Source organism: Palaemon carinicauda, chromosome 13 (assembly GCF_036898095.1).
Source record: "Palaemon carinicauda isolate YSFRI2023 chromosome 13, ASM3689809v2, whole genome shotgun sequence".
NCBI lineage: Eukaryota > Metazoa > Arthropoda > Malacostraca > Decapoda > Palaemonidae > Palaemon > Palaemon carinicauda.
In genome coordinates, this window is record NC_090737.1 from 7406814 (window position 1) to 7424490 (window position 17677).

The 17677-nt window shown below is 42.2% G+C and overlaps 1 protein-coding gene across 1 annotated transcript in view; it reads right to left on the bottom strand.

The window, feature by feature from the left end:
• PKD (serine/threonine-protein kinase D3) overlaps positions 1–17677 on the bottom strand; it is a 92653-nt gene that overhangs the window by 17165 nt on the left and 57811 nt on the right. The window contains 7 exon segments of the mRNA XM_068385374.1: positions 2866–2987; positions 12608–12791; positions 13087–13229; positions 13538–13673; positions 14804–14924; positions 15401–15551; positions 16911–17015. Coding sequence (XP_068241475.1) covers positions 2866–2987; positions 12608–12791; positions 13087–13229; positions 13538–13673; positions 14804–14924; positions 15401–15551; positions 16911–17015 — 962 coding nt within the window.

The following is a 17677-nucleotide window of genomic DNA, read 5'->3' on the forward strand; positions in this document are numbered from 1 at the left end:
AAATCACAACAAGGAAGTTCCTTATTTCGATATCATGCAGCATTAACGAATATAAAGTATATTTTCATTTCAACTCATTACAGTACTTACAATGCCCTATATTGAGCTATACAGTCATAGATGTCTCATGGAATGAGATAGGTGTCAGCCAGTTTCGCAAGTGCATAAAAAGTCCCCATGGTCTCCAGGAGCAATAACTAAATTTTTTATGTATATCTCCTCTTATGTTGGTCAACAAAATATACTTTCCCTTTTACTATCCTTATCCTGTTATTTTCATTTATGAATTCATTAGCCTTGTTATTGTATTCTTCCCCATTAGAAAAATATGACCGAGACTATTTTCAATTGGTCTTCAAAGATGGTGACCGACACTATTTTCAACTGGTCTTTAAAGATGGTTGGGGTTACTGTCTAACATCTAACCATCAACTACAGTACTGAAGTTTGCATACATTAATTTGCTAAATATTCATACAACTATTGTACAATATATATTTTCTTAATTGATTTTTAATACATGAGCAACAATTACTATATAATGATTGCATTTGTTGCTTTCTGTAATGGTACTAGTTAAACTATTTGTACTGGCATGTTAGCCAACAAGCAAATGGTCTAGTTTGTACCTTTGCATTTTTTTTGTTTCATTTCTGCCAGGATTAAGATTTGCATACTATGCTTCATGAGATTCTTGCCAAATGGTTGTTATCAATTTATTCCAAAAACTTGGGTTTTGTACCTTGCTTTCAAAAATAATACTCTGTGAAACATTTTGTAGTACTATCTTCTAATTCTGTTTATCGAAGGTCATAATTATTATTATAATCATTATTACTTGCTAAGCTACAACCCTAGTTGGAAAAGCAGGATGCTATAAGCCCAGGGGCCCCAACACAGAAAATAGCCCAGTGAGGAAAGGAAACAAGGAAATGAGAGAAGTAATTAACAATTAAAATAAAATATTTTAAGAACAGTAAAAACAAAAAAATAAATATTTCCTATATAAACTATAAAAAGTTTAACAAAATAAGAGGAAGAGAAATAAGATAGAATAGAGAGCCCGAGTGTACCCTCAAGCAAGAATATTCTAACCCAAGACACTAGGGATAAGGCGGTCATTCAATACCCTTGCGAACTGGAGGGAAAACTTTATACTCTATGAAGTAAAAGTTAAAGAGGTAGAACACCAACGCAGAAGAAAGGAAACAGGAATGGAGGTATAGTTGAAGGCTAAAAAGTGGCTACAGGCAGGGGACAAAAAGGATGTACTGTAGCTAAGACCTTAGTAATATCTATAGCACATTGCTTGAGATGCACTGATAGCACTACCTCAAACGAGGGGATACTCTTGTGAGAGCTTGTTATAAGAAATACAGGATCTCTTGTTTGTCAACATCTTTCATGATGGATCAAGTTTCTTTTTCCAATGATTAACCCTTTGCTTAGACAGTTCCATTTGACTTTTATACCTACAATTGCAAGAAATTCTGAGTCTTTGATGCAGAGGAAGCAATAAAAAAACTAAGCTAGTAGTCACAAAGATCTGGTCATTCATATAGCACTTAAGGCTTTTGGAGGTTTGAAATGAATTACAGACCTCAGCTTGCCCTTTTTCAGGGCAAATAAAATTTTTCATACAATGCCACTATCATAAAGTTCCCTCACCAATTTCTAATATCTTGACTGCTGATCTTTTGGTATACAGAGTGAAAGGAAGAAAGGGCATAGAAGATCATTCAAATTTTGATAAAAAAAGTTGGCATAACTTGGTTTTCCTTGTCCATAGAAATAAGGCGATGCATGATTAAGCCACTTCTTCACTCAAGGGGTCAACTCCGCCACTGTAATTGTTCAGTGACTATTTTCCACTCGGTAAGGGTAGAAGAATCTCTCTAGCTAATGTAAGTAGCTCTTCTAAGAGAAGGACACTCCAAAATCAAACTATTATTTACTAGTCTTGGGTAGAGCCATACCCCTTGTATCACGGTCTTCCACTGTCTTGGGTTAGATTTCTCTTGATTGAGATGTTCAGGCACACTATTCTAAGTTTCTTCATTTCCTTTTCTCACTGGGCATTTTCCCTGTATGAGCCCTTGGACTTATAGTATCCTGCTTTTCCAACTAAACGATAGCTTAGCTAGTAGTAGTAGTAATAATAAATAATAATAATAATAATAATAATGAAAAAATCTGTTCTGCAATTAAAAATAAATTTACAATATAACCTTGAGCCTCTTAGAATCTCTCATCTTTGTTATTGGAGATTCTAACTACACATGCTGAGTACTCGTTGACTGCAATTCTCTCTCTCTCTCTCTCTCTCTCTCTCTCTCTCTCCTTGAATGGGAACTTTCAAAAGTATTTTTCTTAATTTAACAGAATTGGAATCAAAATAAATTACCTTCTCCATCTTTGTTTAGTCGTCGACATTAATAAAAACTTTTTCAATATCCACACTTCATCTGAAAAGTCTTTCACTCACAAAACATTGCGCTGCGATGTTCAACTTTTACCTTTCAGAATTTCACAAGGATAAGTTAAATTTTCATATAAATTATAAAAATAAAAAACAACCATGCCACAGGTAAAAGCTTTCTAAGAATATTCTAACGGATACCAAATACAGTATACTACAAACACAAACTGGGGATCCATAAAAGTTTTTGAGACCCCAAAAGCTTAACATACAAAGTATTTGTCAACAGATTTCGAACAGAAAAATAACTTAAAAATATTTCAATAGTATAAAGAAAAAATATGATTAAGGTAAAGCAATAAAAGAAAAATGTCTGAGTCTGAATCAAATACTATACTATAGCTATATTCTAAATAGCATATATAGCCAAGAAAAATGCAACTTACAGGATTACTGAGGTTCTGAAGGATTGCCACTTCATTCTTGAGAGCTGCCTCTTGCTTTGTAGGAAATCTTAATTTATCAATTACTTTAATTGCTACGGCACGTGAAGACTTGCGATGAACGCCTGCACAGAAAAAAAAAAAAAAAAATTATCAAAAAAATTTTCAAACTGGAAATAAAATCATACACATTTATTGGCATGACTACCTACATCAATGAAAAATGGGAAACACAAAATTACCAAAATTAAATCACAAAATACAAACTATTAGGCTTGGTAGCATATCATCAAGTTTTATAGATCTCTACTACTTGACCACTAACTTTCTGAGTTCATGGTGGATAGCTGCCATATGTGAAGATGTATGAATTCTAAATGATCATGGACTTTCTGGAAACGGAACAGCTTGTGCCGTCTCCTCCAAAAGAAAGACGCATGGACCTTGAGAGAGATTCAGCAGTTCCTAGAACAAATCATGCTGGTGCCATAGGTGTGGAATGCGAATGATTCAAGTGAATGTAGATGCCTGCAATATGAGGTCCAACCAAAAGAGGCTATGGGGAGGGTAAACATATATATCCACATCATCCTAGCACAATATCCTCACATACATCACCACGGAGGCCCAGATCTGGCAAAGGAGAAAAATCACTAATTTCAAAGTTATTTGTATTTTTATTAACCTGACCTTTAAGAGGACTGTGAATTCACCAAAGCTGGAACTGACTGTTAAACTTTTAACAAGGTAAAAATTATTGGTCACTCGGTGGCAGGGAAGCACTGCCCACCCGACAGGTAGAGCAAGCTCCATTTTGACCTTTAGCCTACTGTAGATGCTTGCAGGGACGTTGATGTGAGCTGTGAAACTTAAAGGTTTCAGATTTGTATCGTTAGAAAAAATACAAATTTCTAAATACCATAAATGGTAAGTCAATGACGAATCTATTTTCTACAGGACACGCTGTTTAAAGTATAGGCATTGCACGATGTGTATAAAACAGGTCTACCATCCGCTTTAGTCGGATGGGAGAAATACTTTATTACAACTCAAAATTGTAAAGAAAGATTGCGTTGGTGCATAGCTTACCTACATCTAACGTCCAGTCCAGCAACATAATGGCAAAACTGTTGTACACCAAGAGAGGGGAAAAGGAAAGGAGGAACTGGCAGTCATTCTTACTTTATACTCTAGATTTACGGCGCAACAGTTATCCAAGACGAGATGTTAATTGTCCAGAGAGAGAGCTGGGTTCATAACACCACCTGCTGATTATTATTTAGTGGGCAGTGAAAGGTTTCTGGCAGTCCAGACTCTGGCCTTACTGACCTGCACCATGGACAGATTTTCTTGTGAAGGCTAAAGTTGAGCCCAAACTCTTGACTTCATGTGCCCTCCTTCTCCAGGGTCTACCTCCTTGCACATCATTCGGTACGTAGGAGCGTCTGATAGTTTCCCGAAACCATGTGTAGATCAGTCTCCTAACATTTTCAGAGCTTACGAAAGGTCTCTGGTGCTCGGGTCTGAAACGTTGAGTTCTTCAGAGTTAAAGTCTTAACCACTCTCCTAGGATGAAGCAGAAAATCATCTCACTTGCTAATTGCTTCCTTAAGGGGGGAGATGGAGGAGGTCTCGAACCTACGATCCATCCCCAAGTCTGGCATACGGCACACAAAATGCTATGTAATTCTTCAACCCTCTTCTTAAAGCCAGGGCAAGCAGAAACATAGTCTTCAGTGTCCTTGTCCCCTCTAAAGGTTCAGATAAGGCTCTTGAGAGGTACAAGGACTTTTGTGATGTCCTATTCAGTTCAAAGTTCCTTTGAAGGACAAGACCGTTTAAAGCTCCTTAGAGCATGGACAATTCCCATGAGGTGGAAATGTTTAAGCCCTTCAGTCTGAGAACAGTACCTGGCTAAGAGCCGTGATAGCCCTATAATGCGGTTACTAAGAGAGGTTTCTCCCAGCGATGAAAAATGAAGAATTCAGCAATTGCTTGTATAGATGCTCCAGCCTGAAATCCCATCAATGACATTAATCACAGAAGATGGCACACTTCTCCTAGTAGATTTTTGCACAGGATATATGCTAATACCCAGATCTCCTTGCAATGCCTCGCAAATATCTTTTATTGAGAGTATGCTGGATAACACTCTTGGTGACAGGCTCAGACAGGGATGAGACGTAGAAGCTCAGTCTTTACAGCCAGTTAATATGAATGAATTCGAAAGCGAGAGATGATACGTCTGAAATTGACCATTGCCAAAAAAAAAAAAAAAGTGAAGGAGCTCACTGGGCGAGTGTGTTTGCAGGGAGGTTGGTCTACTTCCCAGTAACTAGTAGAGGGTTGCTGAAACTGAGTGAAAGCTTTTATTATTATTATTATTATCATTACTACTTGCTAAGCTACAACCCTGGTTCAAAAAGCAGGATGCTAAAAGCCCTAGCTCAGTGAGGAAAGGAAATAAGAAAATAAGCTACGAGAAATAATGAACAATATAAAATATAATAATAACAGTAACATCATTAAAATAGATCTTCCATTTATAAACTATAAAAACTTAAATAAAACAGAGGAAGAGAAATAAGAGAGAAAAGTGTGCCCGAGTGTACCCTCAAGCAAGAGAACTCTACCCCAAGACAGTGGAAGACCGTGGGACAGAGTTTATGGCACTATTCAAGATTAGAGAACAATGATTTGATTTTTGAGTGCCCCTGTCCTAGAGGAGTTGCTTACTACAGCTAAAGAGTCTCTTCTAACCTTACTAAGAGGAAAGTAGCCACTGAACAATTATAGTGCAGTGGTTAACCACTGAGTAAAAATAAAAAATTTTAAGTAATTTTTATTTTTCTTAACATACTTACCGAGAACTACTTTCTTTAGGCGTTACTGGTAATCTCCTCTCTATCGACCAGAGTTTTGCATATGTTACCCCCCACCCCGCTTTCTAAGTAGACCTACCCCCGACATTAAGGAATGTGCCCCAAGGATAGGATCAAGGTAGGTCGCTATCTGGCTGGGTCAGCCTCATCATTAAGTTCTATTGAATTAGCACAATGCTAGCAAGGGAAGAGAGGCACTCGGGGAAGGAAGGGAGGGCCATTACCCGAAAGTAGTTCTCGGTAAGTATGTTAGGAAAAATAAAAATTACTTAAAATTTTTTATTTGTTCCAACACGAATACTTACCTCGAACTACTTTCTTTAGGAGACTTACACTTTAGGAGGCGGGAGTGCTATTCTGACCCCCTGACCCGGGACGTGGAGGTCAAGAGGCCTATGGATAACGGGACCTACTAGAAAGCGGATGCGAGGGTAACGAGGTAACTACACAAAAATTCACGTTAGTGTCTAAGTACTCACCCTTTGAAAAACTTCTTTTGACGTTCCTTCCAGGAGCGTAGTCGTGAAGAATGTGTTATCTTATGGGAACAGTCGGTATTCCCCGAAGAGGCAAGTAAGCAACTGGGTAAGAGGTAGGAAACTGCACTTGTGCCTACCGGTCGCTAGTCTTGATTGCGCCTGGGGTTTTTACCGTTACACCGCTTGGAGGGCGGAGATGACTGTTCCAATGGAGAACCCGTCCAAGGATTTCCTTGAGTGGTCCTTGAGGTAATGGGCAGTAAAGGTTGACTGGTTCGACCAAGTACCTGCTCGCAGGATCTGTCCCACTGCCATGTTTTTCTCAAAGGTTAAGGCGGTGCTCAGGCCCCTGATGTCATGAGGTCGGGGAGTGCCTGGCACTGCTATGCCATCTTCCTTGTAGATTCAGGCGATAACTTGTCTCAACCAGAAAGAAATGGTGTTTTTGGAAACTTGTTTCTTATTAATACCTGTGGAACCGAAGAGGCTCTTGATGCCTGGTCGGAGATGCGCTGTTCTTTCCAGGTATTTCCTAATTGTTCGCACTGGACATAATTTCAAGTCTTCTGCATTGCCTGTCTTAGGGATGGCAGGAATTGAGAAACCCTCAAACTTCGGGTCCCAGACTGCTGGGTTCTGAGTCTTGGCCACAAAAGAAGGCATGAACTTGAAGGATACTTCTTTCCACCCCTTTGAATGAGAAACGTCGTATGATAGACCATGGATCTCTCCCACTCTCTTAGCGGACGCCAAGGCCAGCAAGAAGACGGCCTTGAGGGTGAGATCTCTGTCTACGATATCCTTCAAGGGTTCAAAGGGGGGACGACACAGCATCTTCAGGACCTTGGCTAAGTCCCACTGGGGCACCCTACTCACCTGTGGGGGGCAAGACTGCTCGAAACTCTTGACAAGCATCGCTATGTGTCTCGAGGCCCCCAGGTCGATGCCCTTCAGGAGGAAGACTTGGCCTAAGGCGGCTTGAACTCCTTTTATGGCTGGAATTGACATTCCCACCTTGTCCCTAAGAAACACCAGAAAATCTGCTATGCCTGGGACAGAGGCCTTAAGAGGTCTAATGTGCCTCTCAGAGCACCACTTCGTGAAGGAGGCCCATTTTGCCTGGTAGACCGCGGCTGACGACTTTTTCAGGTATAGAGACATTCTCTTAGCCGTGGAGGAAGAATATCCTTCCTTCTTCAGGAGCCGCTCGATAGTCTCCAGGCGTGAAGACGTAGGGAGAATGGGTTGTCGTGGAGCCTGAGAAAGTGAGGCTGGTGCAGAAGGTCTGATCTGGCGGGCAGGGGCCACGGCGGTTGACTCGATAGGTCTTTTAGGTCCGCGAACCACTCTCTCTCCGGCCACCAGGGCGCTACCAAAGTCATCTTTAGGTTTCGGGCTGTCCTTACTCTGTTGAGCACTTGTCTTATCAACGTGAAAGGGGGAAAAGCGTACACATCCAGATTGTCCCACTTGTGCTGAAAGGCGTCTTCTAAGGCTACTTTCGGGTCTGGTACAGGGGAGCAATAGACTGGGAGTTGGGCGTTGAGTTTTGTTGCAAAGAGGTCCATCACAGGGGAACCCCACCGTTGAATGATGAGCTTGGCTACTTCCGGGAGAAGGGACCATTCTGTCCCTACTATCTGGCCCATTCTGCTGAGGCCGTCGGCCAGAACGTTTTTCTTCCCGGGAATGAACCTTGCTAACATCACCCCTTGATTTTCTTCTGCCCAATCTAGAATCTCTATGGTGAGATCGCACAACTCCATCGATTTCAAGCCTCCCTGTTTCTTTATGTATGCTACTACCGTGGCGTTGCCGCACATCAACGCCACGGTGTTTCCCTTTAGCAGACTTGCGAAGTGTAGGCACGCCTTCTGGACTGCTTTCAACTCCAGGACGTTGATGTGGAGTTGCCTCTCCCCTTCCAACCAGGTACCTCGTGCCGTTTCGTCGAGGAGATGGGCTCCCCATCCCTGGTTGGGGACGTCTGTGAACAGCAGTAACTCGGGAGGGCCGGTCCCGAAGGGCATCCCCTTGAGTGAGTTCGACTGGCAATGCCACCATTCCAGGAAGGGTCTCGTGTTTGGAAGGACTGGAATTAGCACCTGTTGTGAGTCCGTCTGGCACCAGAGGTTCTTGAGATTCCATTGGATGGATCTGAGCCTTACCCTCCCTTGGGGAACTAGTTTCCCCAATGAGACCAGGTAACCTATCAGCTTCTGCCAGTCTTTCGCTCTCCTGGGGTGTTCTGACAGGAACGGCTGAATGATGTGCCTGAGGTTTCTTATCCTGTCCTCCAAAGGGAAAACTTTTCCCCGAATGGTGTCTAATGTCATCCCCAAGTAGTTCATTCTGGTGGCTGGGGATAGATTTGACTTCTTCGGGTTGATTACGATCCCCAGATCTCTGCAAAACTGGAGGAGACTTCTCCCTTGTTCCTCCAAGAGGACCTTTGAGGCGGAAAGAAGCAACCAGTCGTCCAGGTATCTGATAAGGTGGATGCCTCGTTCGTGAGCCCACACTGAGACAGTCGTGAAGACTCTCGTGAACACCTGGGGCGCTGTTGACAGACCGAAGCAAAGGGTCCTGAATTGCAGGATCTGGGAACCCCATTTCACCCGGAGGAACTTCCGACTCGAGGGGTGGACTGGAATTTGGAAGTATGCGTCCTTGAGGTCGATGGTCATCATATAATCTTTTTCCCTCAAGGACAGCAGGACTGACTTCGGAGTGTCCCTTTTGAAGTCCGTCTTCCTGACGAACTTGTTAAGAGCTGACAGATCTATAACCGGTCTCCACCCCCCAGTCGCTTTCTCCACCAGGAACAGGTGACTGTAGAAACCTGGCCCTGGGAGAAGAACTTCTTCCATGGCGCCCTTCTCTAACATGGAGGATACCTCCTCTTGAAGGGCGGTCCTCTTTAACAGGTCTTTGGGAGCTAGCCATTCTGTCCGGTTGGCCGGAATAAGAGGGGGTGGTTCCGTTAGGAACGGAAGTCTGTAGCCCTCCTTTAGTACGGACACTGTCCAAGGCTCTGTCCAAGCCTTCCATGCTTGCCAATGACGTCTGAGGCATCCCCCAACCCGAGGCTTGGGCGGGGATAGGGGGCCTCCCACTCTATCTTCTTCTAGAGGGGCGGCCTGATCTGCCTCTCCTAGAGGCGGAGTAACCCGACCTGAAGGAGCTTGAGGGCGCTGGAGCTCCCCTGCGGGGGGGGCTGAGGCGTTGCGGACCAGGAGGAAGAGGGGGCCTCTCTCCTCGTAGTGCTGGTAGAGGCTTGGGGCGTCGCGGCGCTATCCGAGACGGACCTCTTGTAGGGCGGTCTCCTAGATGTCGTCGGTCTGGGGACGTTAGCCTCCTTCTTTTTCGAGACCTTCTCCATTATGGCTTCTAGTTCCTTCAGAGGAAATAAAGACTCTCCCCACAGGGGTAGGCTGCGAATGGCTCGCGCCTCCCTGTCTGGTACCTTCCGAGACACCTTCACTAGAACAGTGTCTCGCTTACGGAGAACCCAGTTAGCTGTTAGTGCGAGAGACTGAATGTCAGAAACTTAAGGGTTTTACCCCCGGAGGTAATGAGGTCCCTCAGTAGGCCTTGCTGGTCAGGGTCCTCGGGGTCGAAGGAGGCTTGTACACCCACCAAAGTGGAAGCCCACCAGTCCAGCCAAGAGGAGACGTTTACTAAGTCCCGCGACATTTCCTCCATCATGGAGGCTTCTGCTGGCGAGAAACAGACTGGGGCCGAAGAGGCTCTATCGTCTGAGACACCTTGACTAAGGATGTCAACGGCTGACTCTAACTTAGAGGGGCCTGGGCGTCGTCCCTCTGGCACATAGACTTTGCCTTGGGTTCTGAGGCCCTGGAGCAATTTCTAGGACCTCTGGGTTTTGGAGGCCTCGGCATTGCTGGCCACTACCTTGTCGACATACTCCTGCCCTAGGACTAGATCTCGGGCTAGAGGAAGTGCTAGGGACGTCTTAGGTTGGGAGGGAGTCTGCATGATCCTCAAAAGGCTTGACCCCCAGGAATCTTCATTCGTAGCCGCAGGTTCTGCTATTTTGTGGTGCCTTCTGATAAGGCTAACCACTCTCCTATAGGCGGAGTCCTCCGTCGGGGAACCCTCCCCTCCGTCAGCCGAGGTCTCGGCTTGGGGCCGGGGAGCTGGGTTACCGGGCACGCCGACTGGACGCCTAGCTCTTGGGGCCAGGGGCGCCGTCCTGCTGAGGTACTGGATTTCATCTGCGGGGTCGTCCGCACCAGGGGCTGGGTTAACGCAGACATCGCTGGTTCAGCGGGGACTCTCGTCCGCCCAAGGGCTCTGGGTGCCGAGGACGCGGTTCCCGTGGGCTGACCCGACAGCGGGAACCGTTCCTTCCGACCCGAAGGCCGTACCAGCTGGGCTGGTTCGGCCAGTCCGCCCGACAAGAAGCGCGTTTCCCCCCGCTGGGCGGGGTGAACCGGAGGCTTCGAGGACTTACGCCTACCTGTAGAGTCCTTCCTACGGCTTGATCCCGAGGAGCCGGGTCACCAGGCGCTTCGGTTCTGGAATACCAGGCACTCCCTTGCGGTGGTACCGGTCTTCCCCGGAGGGACCCTCCGCACCAGGTTCGGGGGTCAGAACCAGCATCGCCGTGCCGTCGAGGACTACCGTTTGTGTATTCTCTCTGGGGGACGAGGACGCGGATCCCCGTGGGCTGACCCGACGGAGGGAACCGTTCCTTTAAGTCCGAGGGCCGAACCAGCTGTGCTGATTCGGCCAGGCTGCCCGTAAAGAAGCACGGTTCCACCCGCTGGCGGGGTGAACCGGAAGCTTCGTGGCCTTACGCCTGCCTGAAGAGGCCTTCTCGCATTTCTCCCTGCGAGGGTTATATCTGCGTCTGGAGGATGGCCTTCGTGGCGAGAAAAACCCTGGGCTGCCGGTCCGGGGAACGCTGCAATAGAGACTTGGGAGGCTCCTTCTCGGCGACGCCCTCGGCTGCATAAGTGACTGAAAAATACGCCAAAGAGACTGGAGAAGAATTAGGGACATTTTTCCCCCACATGGGGTCATCAGAGGAGACGTGGCCTGCTTGCACCAGGACTCCGTCTCCCAACACACTCCCGAAAGTAGTACTTACCTCGAACTACTTTCTTAGGAGTTACCTTCCCCACAACAGACCAACCTCGTCTCCTACTCTGGGTAGGGGAGGGTGGTAGGGAAGCTCTGTCAGACGAGATGCCCGGCGAAGCAAGGGGGGGAAGGGGCGCTAGTCTTCTTAGGCGACCCCTTCGTCGCCTACTTCTTCTTGGTGCTATACCGCACCCACTCAAACTCCTGGGGAAGAGCAATGGGCACTTCCCCGCAACTGACTTACCTCGTCCCCTACTCTGGGTAGGGGAAGATGGCTGTATAAGAAGCTCTATTCGACGAGGCATCGGGAAGTAAGTGGTGAGGAGAGGCTCGTCTTCCTATGAGCCTCTTGGATGTATTCTTCCTCTTGGTGCCGAAGTGCACCCACTGCACTACGTTCCAGGACTAGTAGTCCTGACATGTGGCTGTAGGAGAACATAAGCTGCCCCTACACGGCGAACACAGAGGATAAGGGGAGGAAGGATGATTTATTGTAAAATTGTTCCCTTCAGCTATTAATTCCTTGAAGGGAATCAAGGAATACACTGGGAAAGCACAAGGGTGGAAGGTGAACACACAGGAACACCCGGGAAAAGTACACTGGAAAACGCAAGTTACCACGCTGGGAACACGTGGGGCACTAGAACGCACACAAAGGATCGACAGAGAACGAGAGCGAGGTGTGTACACCGCGCAACCAGAGAACTTAATGATGAGGCTGACCCAGCCAGATAGCGACCTACCTTGATCCTACCCTCGGGGCACATTCCTTAATGCCGGGGGTAGGTCTACTTAGAAAGCAGGGTGGGGGGTAACATACGCAAAACTCTGGTCGATAGAGAGCAGATTACCAGTAACTCCTAAAGAAAGTAGTTCGAGGTAAGTATTCGTGTTGGAACAAAGAATTTTTTGGTAATCCAAGTGTTGCCAAGGTATGACAGAGGAGAATGTGGAAAGAATAGGCCAGACTATTCAGTGTATGTGTAAGCAAAGGAAAAATGAGCCGTAACCAGAGAGGTGAATCCAATGTAGTACTCTCTGGCCAGTCAAAGAACCCAATAACTCTCTAACGGTGGTATTTCAATGGGTGGTCGGTGCCCTAGTTAATCTACTACCTATGGCTAAATACAGCTCGTTCTGATACATCCATAGTACAGAATGAATGTTTGTACATATGTTGAAACAAACAATGGGCAAGTATCCTACAGGACTTTCCATTTATACATTACCACCACACCAATGGACAAAAAAGCTGCATTGTTAAATTTATCATACCTCCATATACAATTCCAAATTGCCCAGAGCCTAAAACTTCATCTGGGAATATCTGGTAAATTTGCGAGATGTCATTACAAGTAGCTTCCTCTTTATCCATTCCTTGATGGGGCTGATGGGGTGGGGTCGCACTGGCTTGCGCAGTCACCGGCATTAGTGCTTTACGAATTTCATTCTCCCATACCTGCAAAATTTACATATGACAGGACATTTAGAATTCATGCTAATTTGGCTACTAAAAATTATCTGAGTAATAATAATCATAAGCTAAATATCTGTAAAGATGGGTATACAGAACTCTAATCCCTCGTCTACTGTGGGTGCTCCGTTCCAAGCAACCCTGTGATAGTTGAAAAAATGAAGTAATTACACAAATCTATTATTATTAATTTTGATAAAGACACTTGAACTGATGCAGATTCAAATAACTAATTTCCTATCGTGAATATGATTATAAACTAAACTTGCATTTTACTTACTTTTGCCAAATGAAGACCAACCCCAGTCTCTGGTGGATTAATCATGGGAGACCCCTCTTTCTTTGTAGTAGGCTCTTCGCCAATGTAATAATCAACGTTGGCAGTCCGCAGTTCAAAACAATGGATTACTCCTCTTGATAAATCTGTCAAAATTCATAAATAATAAAATCTCAAGTAACAAAAAATTGTATTATAACTTTGAAACTTTGAATTACAATTAATTTTCTCAATGACACACTAGAGAAAACTTATCAATAGTGCATTTAAATCAGAATTGAAATTGTACTAATGTGCATCTCTTCCCATATCTTGATACACCTGCTTCAAGATTAAAATGACGGATGATTTAGGAAAATCAAAGAAAATATAGACAAAAATATATTCATATATTCAAATATATACAAGAAAAAAAATGTAATACAAACTACACAAGATAATTTTCTTCACTCACCTGCTGGCTGAGGTTGTTTGGCAGTTTCAATATTCAAAATCTCTGACAGCTGAATTTCTTTGTGATATCTTGTGCTTGTCTCGTTTTGATATAAAGTGATGGTTTTTGTGTCTAATCGCCAATAATGTCTTTTACGCTGTGGGAAAAGGATGTAATTCAGTAGAGTATAGTAAATTTTGAAAATCTATTTCAATACACTAACAGGACAGGACGTAACCCTTGACTTTAGATGGATATGCCGTACAACGACCCCATTATAAATAAAAAAAAAATATTGTAATTCGAAGAAGGCCTAGCACATCCTGGAGTCTTAAAAGAATGGTGATAATATAGCAAAATAGTACCCTAGTGCATAATCTATATACGACATGTATCTATTAATTAAAATAGAGTATTGGTATTGCGTAATAAAATGTAACAGAATAAAAAAAATGTAAAATCTTAAGACTATAAATATGAACTGCATTTCAAAATAAAGATTATTTTTCTGGAAACAAGAAAATAAATGGGAGGTTGTAACCTTCAAGATTCATTTGTTAGGGCTGGTTAGTTTTCAGATAGAGAACTTTAAGGATAAGAGTATTGTAATGTAAACGGAAATCCACTTAACAAATGGGGTTCAGGGACTAGATAACTTTGATCAGCATGTGGGTTTTCCTAGTGCCCTTCAGGTACATCGTGATCAAAAACCATCTGGGGGGGACATGCTACTGCCAATGGCTGAAACTAACTGCATTCTTTGGTGTATACTTCAAATCTCCTGCTTTGCTTAAACCAGATGGGTCTGTCACTCATTGTCCAAAGGAAAAGGCTACCCTTTTGGCTGATGCGTTTGACAGTAGGCAGAATACAAAGAAACACGATTCCTCATTCTTGTTTTACTAAAGCTACACTAACTAGTTAAGCTTTTCTGCCCCATTAAATTAAAACTTTTTATACTGAACCTTGATGCTTATGGAAATGTAGACTCAAATGGTACTTTCCCTTTTTTTCTAAAATGACTTTTAAAAATTCTGCCAGGTAGTGATGATAACAACAATACTTATAAATTCAATAATGGTTAATTAGAGTATGTATACACAATGATCTTGCTTCGTAACCTAAGTTTTTGGTTGCTGATCTTAATAATTTGCAATTACTTTTGTCTCTATTGAATCCAATAATCAATAACTTCCTTGGTTTTTCGTTCCAAAAATTGTAAGCGGACAGAAAATACACGTTATTTCAAAACAAAGATACAGTAAACATAATCATGAAAACTCTTACCATACTATCTTTGTTGGTAAAGTGGACCATCCATCCTTCTTTGAGCACCTTGGAAGGCCTCTTAGTGTGTTTAACTGACTGTACAATTCTCATCAGTGGAATGTTATTACTTGCTGAAGGACTGTAAATGAAATATTAACAGGTTAGTAATATTATCTCGACATTTCCATGAAATTACTAAGAGCAATCAATCTGAAATATAATTTCTGCCTAAGATTGTCTACATACATTGCTGTCCTGTAATACTATGAAATTAGTCCAATACCTTGTATAAAGAGGAAAATTATTAAGACAAATAATTTTTCTTACACAAATAATTTTTCTTACACAAATAATTTTTCTTGGACAACATTTATCTTTGGACAACATTTTTTCTGGGACAAATAATTTTTCTGTGGACAAACTGTTTTCTCGGACAAATTAATTTTTCCTTGGACAACATTTATCTTTGGAAAAAAATTTTCTGGGACAAATAATTTTTCTGTGGACAAAATTTTTCTTGGACAAATTAATTTTTCCTTGGACAAAATTTTTCTAGGACAAATAATTCTTCTTGGTTCTTCAATAAAGTAGATAAGCGTACATAATAAACCTCACCTGCTTGGTCTTGGTCTAACAGGATCATCATCTGTGCTGTCTCCATCAACATCAGGTAATGTAAGTAATGAATTTTCTTCATTATCATTTTCATCATCCCAGTATCCATCCCCTTCAACACCTCCATCCCCATCATCGCTACCAACACCATCTTGGAGGGAAGAGCGAAGAAAAAATGTTTATAGCAATGTATATCATTTGTCACAGTAATCACCACTATCATTACTAATTATTATTATAATTATTATTATTATTACTTGCTAAGCTACAACCCTAGTTGGAAAAGCAGGATGCTATAAATCCAAAGGCCCCAACACGGAAAATAGCCCAATGAGGAAAGGGAATAAGGAAAAACTACAAGAGAAGTTTAAGAACAATATGATTAAAATAAATCTTTCATATTTAAACAATAAAAACTTGAAAATAACAAGAGGAAGAGAAACAAGATAGAACAGTGTGCCCAAGTGTACCCTCAAGCAAAACTAGCGAGTCCTGTTTCTGAACTTTTACAAGATAAAATACCTTTACAAGAAAGGTTGGGATATATTCATAACTGAAAAATTAAACCAAATGTTTAAAAAGGAAATCTTCAGTATGATTTGGAAATCATTTCAATTGCAACTACACCTGAGAGCCAGATTGATTAACTGTAATATGCATGATATCCCTACATCATTAAGTTACTTACACCAAACATCAATTAATTCAATAGAAGAGGTACTAAAAGCCTGAACCTTAACCTCCAAGTCTTTCATACGACTTGGATACAGTTCCTTGCAAGCCTCTATAACTAAACCCTTTAGAGGGATGACCCAAAATAAGCTGGGAACCTTTCCCCTAATGTTTATTAGTCTTGTCCAAATACGTTTAAGACGACAAATAAATCTATTCTCTGAAGTATCGCCAACTTTCTTTTTCAAAGGGTAAACACAAATCCAACATCTTAAATCATTCTTAGCTTTAAATGTGTGTGTAAAAAAAAAAAAAAAAAAATCTTTTCTTAAAACCTACAATATATGAAAGACACTGTAGTTCATTCACTGTTGTGTTTCGCTGATACTATAGCTAAAAGGAAAGGAGTATTAGCTGAGAGATCTTTAACAGAAAGCTATTTCAAAGGTTCAAATAGTAAACCTTTGAATTTTGTAATACTACATCTAGATTCCAATAAATCGCTCTGACAACCCGAGCTTCTCAGTTGTTGAAAGACCTAAATACATCCACAACGATACCCAAAACGGATAAACCCAAGCCTAGATGTACGAGTACACTATCCAGCATGCAACATAAACCCTTAACAACTGTAATCAACTGCTATCCATCATAAAAAAGGAAGGAAAAAAAAAAGGAACACCATCATAATAAACTCTACACTTAAACATTCCTCAATTTGCACCACTTAAAATAAAGTCTATTATCTGTGATACAGATTTTTGGTTGAATAACTTTTGGTTAATGAAACAGCTATCAAAAGGTTAAAAACAAAAAAATGGTGAAAATGTTTGCATACCCTTTTTAGGAGCTTCTCCTGTGCAATCTTTGGGAACGCGCTCAGAACATTTTTTGTGCGCATTAAATTTGCAGTCTTTGCACTGGACACCTTGTCTGAAGAGGCCTAAAAAGACAACGGTAAACAATTAGGAAATCAATCATGATACAATATATAATGCCTAACTACATAAAGATGTTTTCAAAAATTGCTCTTATGAACAAATTAGGGTACGATGTAATAACAGACTGTGACCAGGCTAATAACTGTACTGAATAATATGACACACTGGATACTAATACAGTTTTGAAAACCACCATTTCTTCATCATTAAAGAATGCAGATGTTTCGATTTTGAAAAACACAAAGGAGAAAATTCCCCAGTTACAATTCAAATTGAAGAAATCATAGCTCTCTATTTAGTATATACTAAAGATCGCAATGTACTTTACTATAGTTATTGCGCATGAAACAAAGAACTATATATTTTAAATAACTAGTATTTTTTAAATATATTAGAAAGCAAATCAATACCCACCATTGATACTATAGTCCATTTCTTTTAGCCAGGCATATTTGCACTGACTCGCAACGGTGCCCTTTTAGCTCGGAAAAGTTTCCTGATCGCTGATTGGTTAGAATTATCTTGTCCAACCAATCAGCGATCAAGACACTTTTCCGAGCTAAAAGGGCACCGCTGCGAGTCGGTGCAAATATGTCTCGCTAAAAGAAATGGACTATAGGAAGTGCTACTCCCTGACCCAATAAGTGAACCATCTATTGTGCCC